This window comes from Lepisma saccharinum, chromosome 22 (assembly GCF_977018435.1).
Source record: "Lepisma saccharinum chromosome 22, izLepSacc3.1, whole genome shotgun sequence".
NCBI lineage: Eukaryota > Metazoa > Arthropoda > Insecta > Zygentoma > Lepismatidae > Lepisma > Lepisma saccharinum.
This window is the reverse complement of record NC_139250.1, coordinates 39766270-39782688: the sequence shown is the minus strand read 5'-3', so window position 1 is coordinate 39782688 and position 16419 is coordinate 39766270. Positions and strand designations below refer to the sequence as shown.

Here is a 16419-nt window from a genome sequence, read left to right as displayed (position 1 = left end):
AGAAGGCATAAACAAGAGATGGAAGGGATAATTTGAGGAAATTTTGAACATAGAAGAAAAAGGAAAAGAGGACAATGAAGGCAAAGAAGATGATAGAGAAGTGGATATAAACTATGAGAGTGAGGAAAATAATCAACTTCAATATAGACATACACTAGAAGAAACTAAAGAAGTTCTCAGGGGACTGAAAAATGGGAAAGCCCCAGGTGTGGATAGAATAACAAATGAAGTAATAAAACAAGGAGGAGAGGAACAAGTTTACATATACTCATAGTAAAGATATGGGAAGAAGAATATATGCCAGAGGAATGGAATAGCATCTGCATAGTACCCATACACAAAAAAGGAAGTAAACTGGAATGTAATAACTATAGAGGAATATATTTACTGTGTACAGTTTACAAGATATTTACTTGTCTGTTAAAAGACAAACTAAACCCACTTACAGAGAAAATAATGGGAGAATATCAAGGAGGATTCAGGAAAGGTAGAACTACAATAGACCAGATAAACCAGACAAATAACGGAAGCCTTCTGGGAGAATAATCTAGAATTAACACAAATATTCATTGATTTCAGAAAGCATATGATAGCATATACAGGAACAAAATCTACGAAATCATGTCACTTTAAAATACCACAAAAGCTCATACGACTTACGAGAATGATGATGATACACACAAAGACCCGAGTAAAATTATTGCATGAAACAACAGACGATTTTGCAGTTAAAGTAGGGCTAAAACAAGGAGAATATACTGGCACCTATTCTCTTCAACATGGTATTGGAGTATGTAATAAGGAAAATACCAGTAAATGCAAATACAACATTAGAGCACAAAATGGTACAAATAGTAGGATACGAAGACGACCTGAAAATCATGATTCGAACACATAAAGAAGCAATAGAAATATTCCAAGAATTAGAGAAGAACGAAAGGGAAGTTGGCCTGCACATAAATCCCAATAAAACCAAACCAATGATATCAACAAAAAGGAAGAGAAGGGAGCCAAAAGAACTAACAAGTAATTATCAAAAAATAGAAGTGGTCACACAATTTAAATATTTAGGGGCCTGGATTACAGAAAATAATGAGGAAATGGAAGATATAAAGAAGAAAATCCATCAAGCCAATAAAGTACATTATTCCTTGATATCAATTTTAAAATCGAAAGAGATACATTATAAAAGGAAAATAATATTCCGTAAAGTAATGCTAGGACCAGTAATATGGTATGGCAGTGAAACCTGGACCCTAAATAAACAAGCCACAAACACCATCAACTCCTTCGAAAGAAAAGTATTAAGAAGAATTTTAGGTCCTGTGAATGAAAATGGATGGTGGAGAATAAGATATAATCAAGAAATTTATAGAATATATAATGAAATATACTGCTGGACAAAAAGAAACGGACACCTTAATATTTGACATCTGAAATGCAATTACTTATGAACTACGCTCTCAGTTAAGTATTGAACAATTGAACATTCATTATTGAACATTTTCCATAGTTTTTCTGTTTATTATTTATCTATTTATTTACTCGTATTTACTTTTTTGGAACATCTAGTAGGCTCAAAATTAATTTCATGCAATTTTGTTTTAATTTATTGATTTCCAATTTCTGTTGATGTTATTTTGTTTAATGTTTAGAGAGGCATGACTTTTGGTTCATAGTAACCTTAGTAAGAGATATTATTCACATTGCCATAGCTGGTATTTTTTTTGCAAGTGTATTTAAGTTTGCTAGCTTGAAAACGAGACATAAATAGGTAAAAAAAAAGGTAAAGTGTTCCCCTGTGCATAGCACCACGCCATGAAGGCGTATAGGGGGTGTGGGGTGACATAAATAGGTAGTAAATATAATTAAGATCCAAGGTCACAGGGTTTTGTTGGGAGTTAAACATATATATTTTAAAAACGTATTTCAGTACATAATACATAAAGCCAAGATGTATATTCACACTTTTGGCAAAAGAAGTTTAGAAATAGACACAATATCCATTAATCTATTATGCGAAATATACATAAATCTACAGTCTCAATCTTCCAAAGTAGCTTGTGTAAAGTAGGTTAATGAAGTTTTTGTTTTAGTCATTACATTAGCTGTATTTTTCATTATCAACAGATGTCCCTCAGATGTACTTTATTGGGATGTGTGATCAATTAGATGATTTTCCCTGATATTTCCTTGAGAATTTCATATTGTTTCCCAAATTCCCTAAGAATTTCAAGGTGCTAGTTTTTCCAGGTAGATCGGCACCTTGCATATGTACATTGAGACTCCTTTTAGTGGCAAAATCTTTGTTGCAAATTGAACAATTGAAAGGTTTCTCCTTGGTGTGAAGCTTCATATGTGCATTGAGACTCCCTTTAATGGCAAAATCTTTGTTGCAAATTGAACAATTGAAGGGCCTCTCTTTGGTGTGAATTCTCATATGTACATTGAGAGTCCCTTTATAGACAAAACCTTTGTTGCCATTGGAACAATTCAAAGGCTTCTCTTTGGTGTGAAGCCCCATATGTACATTAAGACATTTCTTTTGAGATAAACTTTTATTGCAAATTGAACAAAGGAAAGGCTTCTCCTTGGTATGAACTCTCACATGCAGAATGAGTTGATGTTTATCAACAAAATCTTTGTTGCAAATTGAACAATTGAAAGGTTTCTCCATGGTGTGAAGCCTCATATGTAAATTGAGGTGATTTCACATGGCTAATAAGATTGCCTTTGTCGGCAAAATCTTTGTTGCAAATTGAACAATTAAAAGGTTCTTCCTCGGTGTAAATTGAGATGACCTTTTTGAGAAAAACTTTTATTGCAAATTGAACAAAGGAAAGGCTTCTCCTTGGTATGAACTCTCACATGCAGAATGAGTTGATGTTTATCAACAAAATCTTTGTTGCAAATTGAACAATTGAAAGGTTTCTCCATGGTGTGAAGCCTCATATGTAAATTGAGGTGATTTCACATGGCTAATAAGATTGCCTTTGTCGGCAAAATCTTTGTTGCAAATTGAACAATTAAAAGGTTCTTCCTCGGTGTAAATTGAGATGACCTTTTTGAGAAAAACTTTTATTGCAAATTGAACAAAGGAAAGGCTTTTCTTTGGTGTGAAGCCTCATATGTACATTCAGACTCCATTTAAGGACAAAATCTTTGTTGCAAATTGAACAATTTTAGGCTTCTCTTTGGTGTGAAACCTGATATGTACATTAAGATGAGCTTTTTGAGAAAAACTTTTATTACAAATTGAACAAAGGAAAGGCTTCTCCTTGGTGTGAACTCTCACATGGCTAATAAGATTGCTTTTATCGGAAAAATCTTTGTTACAAATTGAACAATTGAAAGGCTTCTCTTTGGTGTGAAGCCTCATATGTACATTAAGATACCCTTTTCGAGAAAAACTTTTATTGCAAATTGAACAAAGGAAAGGCTTCTCCTTGGTATGAATTCTCACATGCATAACGAGGTTGCTTTTAGAGGCAAAATCTTTGTTGCAAATGGAACAATTGAAACACTTCTCCTGGGTGTGAACTCTTACATGCTTAATAAGATTGCTTTTATCGGCAAAATCTATGTTACAAATTGAACAATTGAAAGGTTTCTCCTTGTTGTGAAGCCTCATATGTAAGTTGAGATGCCCTTTTTCAGAAAAAGGTTTATTGCAAATTGAACAAAGGAAAGGCTTCTCTTTGGTGTGAATCCTCATATGTACATTCAGACTCCATTTACGGACAAAATCTTTGTTGCAAATTGAACAATTGAAAGGCTTCTCTTTGGTGTGAAACCTCATATGTACATTAAGATGCCCTTTTTGAGAAAAACGTTTATTGCAAATTGAACAAAGGAAAGGCTTCTCCTTGGTATGAACTTTCACATGCACAACGAGGTGGCATTTAGAGGCAAAATCTTTGTTGCAAACGGAACAATTGAAACACTTCTCCTTGGTGTGAAGTCTCATATGTACAGTGAGACTGGCTTTAATGGTAAAATCTTTGTTGCAAATTGAACAAACAAAAGGTTTCTCTTTCGTGTGAACTCTTTCATGAATTATGAAAAATGATTTGTAAGAGAAAACTTTGTTGCAGATGGAACATATATATTGCTTCCTCATGTTATCATTTTTGGTGTGGTCAGTACATGCTCTGGTTTGAAGGGATATTGCTGAAGTTTCCGTCCCAAATTTTCCTATCCCATTTGTATGTCCTGTGTTATCTTCTGGATGCTCTTGTTCACCTAACTCTTCTGCAGATACTTGCAAATCTGGAACTGACCCTGGAAGTTCTTGAATCTCTCCTTCCACATAGTTGTTGTTCAAGTGTCTGAAAAAAATAGAATCACACACAGATGTAGTGTCACTTCCTAAGCAGGTAACTTATTTTACAAGCAGATCATTGAAGACAGAGAATAGTAGAATAGACTCTTAATGAGGACATATTCATAGAAATGTAAATATATTATTGATTCAACAAATAATATTTATATATTTTTCTTACCACTTAGACCAAATGTTATTGTCAATATACATCTTAACTTATTTTTAGTAATAAAAAAAATGTGACATTCCTCACAATGTATTTCCTGTACTTTTTGTAAATAGTTTGCTTCAGAGAAAAGTAAAATTAGACATCAACAGTACTGAGATAGTAGAACGGGTGTGTCTGCCCATCATAATCGGACCTCATGTATATATATATATATATATATATATATATATATATATATATATATATATATAAGCAGACTGTAAATCCCACACCTGTATCAAAAGTCAAATTGACCCCTCTGAATTCTTGTGATAAACTTCCCCCAGCGCCCTAGCCCTGATCAAGTCGATTCCGCAAGAGGAATCCATCGAACCGGGCCACCGAAAGTTGGGGCTTCACTCGTCCCCCCGATAATAACTTGTTCCCTTTTATGGCATTTCTTAACCTGTCATTTCCCCCGAGTCTAGGGGGCAAGGTCGTAGTATAGACTACAATATTGGAAATGATAACTTGTTCTCTTTTATGTTATTTCTTAATCTAATCGTGCAGTTTCCTTCTTTTTAATCTCCTATGGAGGGGGGTTGAAAATGATCGATCAATTATTTTCTTTCGCGTGCCACTTCTAAACCTACATATATACTTGTGTTGGTCGTGTCTCTCAGTGTGAGGGATGGATGGGGGGATGTTTCATGAAAAGAGAGCGAGAGAGGCACAGGACCTACCTACCTCTCTCTCTCTCTCTCTCTCTTGCTTTTTCGACATTCGAGGTACTGCAGGGATGCTGCCTGGGAGGATGTGGAGGACCCTCAGATTGTGTGGATTTTTTTTTTGGCTTTTGCTTATAATGTAACAATTATGTAACAATACGTTTTTTTCCTTGCTTACTACCTTCCATGGTAGCAGTCTTTTATGTTGAGGGTTGTTTGGTTTCTATGTTTAAAATGAAATTTTTTTATTTGTTAAGAAATCCCTGGCTCCCAAAGAAAATTATCACACCATCCCATCAGGTATGTGTGGTGACCAACACAGTTCTACCGGCCACGGCCATATATATATAACAGTTGGGTTGAAAAGTTCATAGGCTGATTCATAGATGGCGTTACTAGAATTAAATGCATGTGATTTTTACTTAGTACTAACCTTCAAAAGATACGTGTATAAATTTCACAGCTGCCGGATAATTAGTTCGTGAGATATAGCATTGTGAGTGAAGCAGCTTTTGTTATTGTGAAAAAATGGATAAAAAAGAATTTCGTGTGTTAATAAAGCATTGCTTTTTGGCGAAAAAAAATACTGTTGAAGCCAAGGCTTGGTTTGATAAACATTATTCGGACTCTGCACCAGGAAAATCAACCGTTGAGAAGTGGTTTGCTAAATTTAAACGAGGCGAAATGAGCATCGAAGACGATGCACGCAGTGGACGCCCCAAAGAGGCTGTTACCGACGAAAACATCAAAAAAGTCCACAAAATAATTTTAAATGATCGTAAAGTGAAGTTGATCGAGATAGCTGAGACTTTAAAAATATCAAAGGAACGTGTTGGACATATTGTGCATGAATATTTGAACATGTGAAAGCTGTGTGCAAAATGGGTGCCGCACGTGCTCACAATCGATCAAAAGCAACAACGTTTTGATGATTCGGAGGAATGTTTAGCGATATTCAACCGTAATAAACACGAATTTTTCCGTCGATATATTACAATGGATGAAACATGGCTCCATAACTACACTTCAGAGTCCAATCGACAGTCAGCCGAGTGGACTGCACGTGATGAACCGAATCCAAAGCGTGGAAAGACGCAACAGTCGGCTGGCAAGGTTATGGCATCAGTATTCTGGAGTGCTCATGGTATTATATTCATCGATTACCTCAAAAAGGGCCAGACCATCAACAGCGATTATTAAATAGCGTTGTTGAAGCGTTTAAAGGATGAAATCACGAAAAAACGGCCCCATTTGATGAAGAAAAAAGTGCTGTTTCATCAAGACAATGCACCGTGTCACAAATCAATGAAAACGATGGCAAAATTATATGAATTAGACTACCAATTGCTTCCCCATCCACCATATTCTCCAGATCTGGCCCCCAGTGACTTTTTCCTGTTTGCAGACCTTAAAAGAATGCTCGCTGGAAAGAAATTTAGCACTGATGAAGAGGTAATCGCCGAAACTGAGGCCTATTTTGACGCTAAAGAGAAATCGTACTATAAAAATGGCATCGAAAAATTGTATGACCGCTATAATCGTTGTATAGCCCTCGAAGGCAACTATATTGAATAATAAAATCGAATTTTGTCAAAAAAATATTTTTTACTATGTTAGCCTACGAACTTTTCAGCCCAACTGTTATATATATAAAAATATATACCGCGTGAGGCACCTAAAAGTACCACCTGAAATAGCAAAGAAACCAGAAACAGGAGCGATGTGAGGTTTACGGGAAACAATAATATCAAATGGGGCTCGTAAATTGGAGGTATGGGGTGGGTCGAAAAATATCGACAAATGGGGCATCTGGAGCAAAGTCGTATTTTTTTAAATGGAACAATATACAATAACATGCATAATACAAAAGAGCACACGCAGAGAAACACAACGCCGTTGGTCTCATGCATCTACTGCACATAGGAACGAAGATATGGCCATGTGAAAATATGTAAACAAACTAACAAGTGGCCCACTTGACCGTCAGTACCACGGCATGTAAGACTTCTCAGGTGCCTGACAGAACTGCCTTTACGCAGAGCAAGTTTTGATAGCAGGTCCACGAGATCGTGTTAGTTCATAGCAAGCAGTCGTAGTGGTAAGAGCGAAGATTATGGTGTTCACAAACATAGAAAAAGTGGACATGATCCTGATTTATGGGGAATGCCGAAAGAATGCCTCAGAAGCCTACCGTGTGTACGCAGAGAGATATCCGGACAGACGACAGCCATCTCGACGTCTGTTTGGTAAGTTATTTATTAAATTAAGAGACACCGGAAGTGTAACATCACGAGCACGTGTGCAGAACAAGCCAACTACAAGTGAGGCAGGTGCAACAAATGTTCTCGCCGCTGTTGCTGTGAATCCGCACGTTAGCTCCCGTGAAATTGCCAGGGATGCTGGGATGAGTCAGCGAAGTGTATTGCGCATTCTGCACACACACAAGTTTCACCCATATCATATCTCCCTCCATCAGGAACTTCACGGGAATGATTTGTGGACCGTGTTCGGTTTTGTACATGGATTTTACAACACGACACACCCGATTTGTCACGTATCCTCTTCACTGACGAGGCAACTTTTACCAATCATGGAAATGTCAACCTAAGGAACATGCACTATTGGTCGGTGACAAATCCACATTGGCTTCGCCAAGTGGAATGCCAGCGCCCATGGAGTGTGAACGTATGGTGTGGTGTAGTGGGTGAACATCTCATTGGCCCTTTTTTTACACAAGGGACACTGAATGCTGACCGATACATACAGTTTTTACAACATGAGCTGCCTGTACTATTGGGGGACATACCACTTCAGACAAGGAGGGAAATGTGGTACCAACATGACGGGTGCCCAGCTCACAGTGCAAGACATGCTACAGCATGTGTGGAAAATACATTTCCAAATCGTTGGATTGGACGTGGAGGGCCTGTCAAATGGCCGGCTCGTTCCCCAGATTTTACACCGTTAGACTTTTTCCTGTGGGGAAAGCTGAAGGACATTGTCTAATGGGATGTGCCAACAACTCCAGAGGATATGCAACAGCGCATTACTGCGGGCTGTAGGGACATTCCCTACGAGATGCATGCTACATTCTGTGCAATGATCTTTGCGTGGGTGCCTCGTTGCCTGTATCGCAGCTGACGGCCACCACTTTGAACACACAATTTGACAGGTTTTCGCTTCTTACGCAGTGGTTCTTCGACATACTGTCATGGTCATTTTCATTATGCTGTAACACTGTCAAATATATGGTGCTGACGATGTCTACTGTATTTTTTCTTCCTTTAACACGTTCTGTCTTCATCTTGTGCAATGGCGTCCGACATCTCATACTTGTACATGCCATGGTACAGACGGTCAAGTGAACCACTTGTTAGTTTGTTTACATATTTTCACATGGCCATATCTTCGTTCCTATGTTCAGTAGATGCATGAGACCAACGGCGTTGTGTTTCTCTGTGTGTGCTCTTTTATATTATGCAAGTTATTGTATATCCTTCCATTTAAATAAGTATGACTTTGCTCCAGATGCTCCATTTGTCGATATATTTCGACCCACCCCATACCTCCAATTTACGAGCCCCATTTGATATTATTGTTTCCCGCAAACCTCACATCGCTACTGTTTCTGGTTTCTTCGCTATTTCAGGTGGTACTTTAACGTGCCTCACGCGGTATGTATGTATGTATGTATGTATGTATATATATATATATATATATCCAAGCCACGCCTGTGTAGAGCTTCACAGGTTGTCCTTTATATGTTTTTTTTTCCTTAACCCCCATGACTACCTACAGAGGACCTCTGTGTGTTTCTTCCATGCAACGTGTGTATGTAGCTATCGACTCTAGTGTGATTGATGATGCTTTTTTTTGTTACAGGTAATGACAATATAGGACAAAATAGAACCTATCCAAAAATAGCATATTTTTAATGAATCTTAGTTAATTAACATGGCTGAATGGAATGTGTGTTAACTAAAATTGCATGCTTATTTTACTAGTGTGACAGGTGGGGGAAAGAAAGTTGATTTCAGAATCTAAAAAAAAAAGAAAATTATAATTTTTTAAAAATATTATATTCACAAGTAGTATTAGTGCGAATGACATTTTTTTTGTTAGTGCTAAAAAATAATATGAATAATTGCCACTTGTTTTCTAATCTTTGTCAATTTGTGCAAATTTGCAATTTTCTAAATGGTGCAAGATATTATACGAACAAAAATTTGCTACTTGTTTTTATTAGAAACTTCTTCTTCTTGCTCATCCTTATCTCTCCATATTATCGGTATTCAAAACTGCTCCGTCACTCTCTCATTCTTGACATTGTGGACATAAGTCTTCTCAGCGATGAGGATGATGCTGCACAGGGTGTTGTCAGACAATGCGTCGTGGAACTCTCAGACGATTTTGACGTTGGTCCGGTCGTTGACCACAACCTGCTTGCTTCCTCTTTGAAGTGTTGATGATGAACATGGCTCTGCGTGCCTTGAACTCGCTGAGGGGTGTAGTACAGGTCCACGTTGCCTGTGGTCACCTTCTTGTAAGAGGTGTATGCTTTGTAAAGCTTGAGGTAATCATCCTGGTCAATGTCGAGAGTAGTGTAATCAGATATGTTCAAAATTGTACTTGGTACGAGGCCTATTATTTTTATTAATTTAAGCACAGTGGAAAACCTATATTGACGATGTTTTTGTCGATTTTATATTATTGCAACTCTGCGATTTTTCATCTCCTATTTTGTACGAGTGTCATAATTTCTTACAAGTTAAAGTACGTAACACCCACACCCACCCACACCTATACTTACATGCACACAAATTTACTTCCGGTCTACTTGACAGACACCTGCGGGTTTTTCTAGTTTTTTATAAGTACATATATTTTAGGGGTTCAAACTCATACTTGGTACGAGGCCTATTGTTTTTATTAATTTAACCACAATGGTAAACCTATTTTGACGATGTTTTTGTCGATTTTATACTATTGCAAATCTGTGTTTTTTTCACATCATACTTGGTAGGAGTGTCATAATTTCTTAAGAGTTAAATTACGCAAGATTGAGATGGCTCGTAAGGTAAACTATTGTGCAATGTTTATGCAACAAGTTATTACGCAGACCCGTATCTAGCATGTTATTGGTTGATTGACTTACTATTTCGGATGTTTTCATCCGCGCTTAGGTTACTTAAAGGGTTTTTGCATTACAGATCAGTCAGTATCGTGTTTTGAAGAGTACGGATGTGTTGTTGCATTGTTAAAAGTTAAGTATTTAATTTATTTCAAAGCTACATACTATTTATTATTTTAAGTATAAAAAAGAGTATCAAGTGATTTTTGTCATAGTAATTTCGATCAGCTTGAGTTTTGATGTATTTATTAATTTTTTTCTACTTAGTACAAATATATATTTTATATATAATAAATAATAGCTAATATAAAATAAAACTTCTAGAATATTTTTGGGTTTAAGAAGCAACAACATAATCAGCCTGTAGAGAGAATTCCAGTAAACATGGATGTATTTAGAGAAATTTATCATCAATTGAAAGGGTTACTTCTTGTTCACTTGAATAGTATTTGGTCTCATGTTGACGAGGATACTGGAAAACACTTATTTGTATTTAATAATAACTTATCATCATATAAGTGGGAAAATTCAAATAAATATTTCTCCACCCAATGCGGCATTTTTCCACATAGGTCGAAATTTGTATAGAATTAAACATAGTACATTACTTCCTGATATGTCTTATGATGTGGAAGCTGGTGAATTTTTGTATGCTGAGATAATTGGAGAGTATGATAAATTGATTCCTCTGTTTATTGAAATAAGAATAATCTATCCTCTTATTAATATATAAAATACCTAAAAAAAAACAAGGATATATTTGGTAATAGAAGGCGACAGGAGATTCCAGATAATTCCAGCGAGATTGCTAGTTTAGATGCACGTCTAAAGAAACTAAAATCAGATTTACTTAAAATACAGAATTCGCTAAATCTAAATATTCAAGCACAGATTACAAATCTTCAAACTCAACTGATTGATCCTATAATAAAAATTGATGGAGAACTCAAATCTTTGCTTGAGAAATATACTAATTTAGCTTCAATAGATAATCTTCAGAACTTAGAAGAGAATATTGCCAACTTGAAAAAATAACTTAATAAATTTAGACAAATCCGGAAAACGAATACCGAACAGCTGAAACAGCAATTAAATGACCAGGCAAATAGTATTCGTACCGAACTGCAAACCATCATCCAGAATATCAAAACTCAAGAAGAATATGAGCAGGTAAATGCTAGTATTGCTAAATAGCAAGAACAGTTTCAATCTTTCGAAGTTCCTACATTGCAAAGTATCAAATCTGAATTACAGACAGATGAACTGCATACAGCTATAAAAGAAGTTCAATCGAAACTACAGACATTGGAAGATTTTATCAATAATTTACCTTCATCTGCTATTGCTCGGAGCGTTGCCGGCATCAAATTACAGTTGGAGACTTATGAAGATTTTCGGAAGATACAAGGTACCATAGCTCACATAGAAGATACTATGGCAACTATGAGAAATGAGCTAACAAGTGTACAGGAAACTCTGGAATCGAACCTGCCTGGCATTACTGATATTCTAGCAATAGTTCAACAGCAAGTTACTAAGCTTGAAAGCTTGAATACTGAATCAGAATTATCGCATTTCCATAATCTTATTGACGACATTCAGATTAAATTAGAGACACTGCAACAGTCTACACCTACGCAGGATGACATAACGCAACTGCAAGAAATTTTGAAAAATGCAGTTGATGCAACAGAACTCGATGCTGTAAAATTAACTCTTACCACACTTCAGAATACTGTAGCTGCTTTGCCTACCACTCAGGAAATCAGAGCTATGACGAGAGCAGTACATCGAATTCTAAAATCTGAGGATATCAAAAACATTCAAGCAGAAATTGAGCAAATCAGAGAAACTGTTGCTACTCTCCCCAACAATCAAATAATTAATGAACTACACATATTATTTACAGAAATCAGAAGTCAAGTACACGATCTTACTACCCAGAGTTCTAAATTGAAACTTGTAGAAAATTTACAGGAGATTATTTCTAATATTACGTTACAAATTACTACTCTTGAAGCAAGTCAAGAATCTGCTTCATCAGGTTTTGCTACTCAACTTCACGATCCCAAAGAGGAATATAAACAACTGTATGTTGATGTAAAAATCAAATCTAGCTACGATGAGTTGGTTCGTACTATCAACGAACACTTGGAATCGGTATTAAGGAGACTAGATGATGTAGATACTCGTCAATTTTATTCTATCAAAATTGTTAGGTTACAAAGTGTTCCAAATGCTTGAGGGCACTGGACATACTCCAATGCTGGCAATGTTTACAAATTATATCAGTACACTCAGGTACATGAATTTTTTGTTGATGGTAGTTTACGATTTCTGAAGTTTAGTTTTCTAAAACATGGGAAACATATTGAAGTTCCTCAGTTTACTATAGTGCGAAAAGATGGTATACCAAGGCAGTTCAAATACCTATTGCATACTGGGATGAGTCTACCAATAAATATAAAGTAAATGACGACGAACAATTATCAGTTTTTGATATTGAAATTGGTGACAAGCTAGTATTTGACATAAAGCGGTTATACCCTGAGAACAATCCATTTTATGTGATATTTTCACTTCGAACTCGATGTCAAGACAAGATATAGTTCATGAATTACACAAACCAGCCCGTCGCAATTACAAGCGATTAAGTGTAGTAACAAAAGGTGTAAATGTTTCAGGCTGATCTGATTGAGATGCCCCCCCTCCAAGGGGGACTTTAAAAAATTTGGATAAGATAAATCATGGTTGCAAATATATGCTTACAGTTATTGATACCTTTAGCAAATATGCATGGGCTGTTCCCCTAAAATCCAAGACTGGTACTTGTGTTACCGAGGCTTTTAAGTCGATATTTAGTGAGGGAAGCATACCAAAATATTTACAGACAGATAGAGGGAAAGAATTTTACAATTCTACACTTGCTAAGTTAATGCAACAACATAATATTAAACATTATTCTACATACAGTGATCTGAAAGCTAGTATAGTGGAACGATTCAACAGAACATCGCATTTGGAGACAATTTACTCTACAGGGCAATTATAAGTTGGTACAAATTTTACCCGAGTTAGTTCATGATTACAACAATACAGTACACAGTACTATTCACATGAAACCTGCTGAGGTAACCAAATCTGATGAGCAACGATTGATTTCTACTGTTTATTGTCAAATATATACATACACTAGCAAGAAGCCAAAGTTTAAAATAGGGGAGATCAGGTAAGGGTCCGTAAATATAAACAGTTATTCGAGAAGGGATTCACTAAAAATTGGAGTACGGAGCTATTCTCAGTGGTTCAAGTTTTATCAGGGAATAGAAATACATACATAACAAAAGATAATCATAACAAAATATTGAAAGGGAGATTCTATGAAGAGGAACTTAGTAAAACAAAATATCGAGATACATTTCTAATCGAGAAAATATTGAAGAAAAATAATAAATTGTATGTGAAATGGTTAGGTCTGCCAGACAAAAGTTGGATAGAAGCAAACCAGGTGATTCTTTGACACCAACATGGAATGTGGTACAGCGTTTACCAGATGTAGTGGAAACTAATAAAAAAAAATGGAGAGTTGTTACCTGATAACATAAGATGCCTCATTGCAGGCGCATCCGGTTGTGGAAAAACCACTTTGATGGTTGATAATCTCTTGCTTGCCCCCAATTGGCTAGATTGGAAAAATAGACACTTGTATGTATTCTCAAAAAAATTAGAACAACCGAAATACCAACAACTCATGAAGTTGTACAAGGGACTGGGCATAGCTACATTTGCATCAACAATAAAACCTCCCGACCATTGTTTGAAAAATTCTGCTGTGGTATTCGATGATGTTATTCTGGAAAATCAGAATGAAATTAGAATTTTTTTTACACAGGGTCGTCACAAAGAAATAGACTGCTTTTATTTAGCTCAAACTTATTCCAAAATTCCCAAACAATTACTACGAGATAATACAAACTTAATCTGTTTGTTTCATCAAGATCATACTAATTTGAAACATGTATACGATGATTATGTGGGAGGAGACTTAAATTACAACCAATTTTCAAAATTCTGTTCATCTTGTTGGAATAGCGACGATTTTGGATTTGTCACTATCGACATGACTCGGAAACCTAACAATGGTAAGTTTAGAAATAAAATCAACGACTTTTTAAATGTTGAAGCGATATAAAATAACCACTAATCAAAAAATAAATATGACGAAACATAAAATAGAAGATAATTCGAAATTACGAGAGTACTTGTCCAAACGTTTCAAAGGTTGGAAATCAGAGAATCGAGGTTTTTACGAACAACACAAGCGTCAAGACCAACCTATTATCGATGCAATCAGTGGTCTTGGTAAAGAGATTAAGAGTGTTACAGAACAAAATAAAAACCTCATCAATGAATTGGTACCTCTTACTGCTAAAAATTATGCAGATTTCCCTCCTACGCCATTATCTAGTATCCACACTCCTCTGGTACTTAAGGAACCACCTGCTAAAGCAGCTATAGAAGAATCAGAGAAAATCGAGTTGGGTCCCCTGGCAAGGGATTACCTGAGTACAGGAAAATTCGAAAAAGATGAAGTATTTGGATTGTATCCAACTATGGAGGGTAATGAAGGTGTAGTATGGAAAATTAGTAAGTCTAAAGTTACATTCGAAGGGGACAACATACAAATTAATTTGGGTGGGAGAAACGGCTGGTCCAGATATCCTGGTACCGTAGGGCTATGGGAGCTCATTACCAAAAAACAACCAAAAATTTTTACAGAAGATGATTATCAAAGTTACTCTGAAATTTTGACACTCTCTGATGCTTTGTACCAAAATAACGATGCAAAAGTGTGTGAAATCGAGCAGTGGGGATAAATACGAAAATCTGATTAAACCTATTTGGAATCAACTAAAAACCGGTAGTGGTATAAAACAATACAATACTCTACCTAAGGAATTTGTATGGGTAAACGATGTGAGAAAACTTATAGATAGGTTGCTGGTTATAGCAGGGGAGGAAAATGCTGGGAACAATAATTTCCATAATGAGAAAATGGGTATTGTAAACATGATTAGTGACAAACTAGCTACTTTTATTGTAAACCATCCTAAAGGTATAAGATACTTAATTAAAATTATTAATACTTTACCTCCTAAATTCTGGAATATATCAGAGGGTTGAGGTTTAGTAAATGATATTATTAATAAACTTTCGTTCGAGTTACACGTACCTGGTTACCAATATTGTGGTCCTGGTACAAAACTTGAGAAACAAATAGAAAGAGGGACAGGGGTATTGATCCTCTGGATGCAGCTTGTAAAGAATATGATATTGCATACAATACACACAAAGATCTGGATGATTGTCATGTGGCTGATGAAAAACTGGAAGAGGCAGCTTTTGGAAGATTAACAAGCAGAGATGCATCATTGGGTGAAAAAATAACAGCGTTGGGTACAACCATTGCTATGAATACAAAACACAAATTAGGGTGGGGTTTGTAATATAAATACCTTAAAAAATAATAATAATAATAAAACAACATGAAACCAAAAGGAGTTGTATACCAAATACCATATCATGATCATAAAAATTTAAAACTTAATTCGATTTTAACTAAAAAACAAGAAGAAAAGAAGAGGCAATGTTGTAACGACCCTGCGTGGTCGCCACATTTAACAACCCTGCGAGGTCGCAAAATTATATTTTGTTAAGAAGGTATGGATGAAGAATGCATGCTAAATGTTTAAATGTGTTAACGGATCCACCTCTATGGTTATTAGTTTCGCTTATTATTATTGGACCCTACGTGGTCGCTGTATTCTATAAATGTTAATGGGTCCACCTCTACGTGGATTAACTTGGCTGATTATTAGACCTTGCGTGGTCGTTGTTTTTTTTGGTAAATGTTATCAAATATTGTGACATGAGAATTAAAGGTTAAAAACCTGAAAAGTGGAATGTGAAATGAAAAAAAATTGAAAATTAGCTCAGCGAGAAGCACTCTTTGAAATCAGTAAGTACTAGGCAGAAAGGCCTGGAGTTCAAATTCTGAGTACAGTGTGAAGGTTTATGACATGAGATT

The 16419-nt window shown here is 35.9% G+C and overlaps 1 protein-coding gene across 2 annotated transcripts in view; it reads right to left on the bottom strand.

The window, feature by feature from the left end:
• The window catches only part of LOC146004775 (uncharacterized), a 91588-nt gene that overhangs the window by 30186 nt on the left and 44983 nt on the right, over window positions 1–16419 (bottom strand). The window contains exon 4 of one of the 2 annotated variants that reach the window (XM_083143790.1): window positions 1902–4328. The exons of the other annotated variant lie outside the window; for it this stretch is intronic. Within the exon in view, the coding sequence (XP_082999916.1) occupies window positions 3137–4328 (1192 nt within the window). The 3' untranslated portion in view covers window positions 1902–3136. Of the gene's footprint in view, window positions 1–1901; window positions 4329–16419 lie in introns of those variants that run through there. 2 annotated transcript variants of the gene reach the window in all.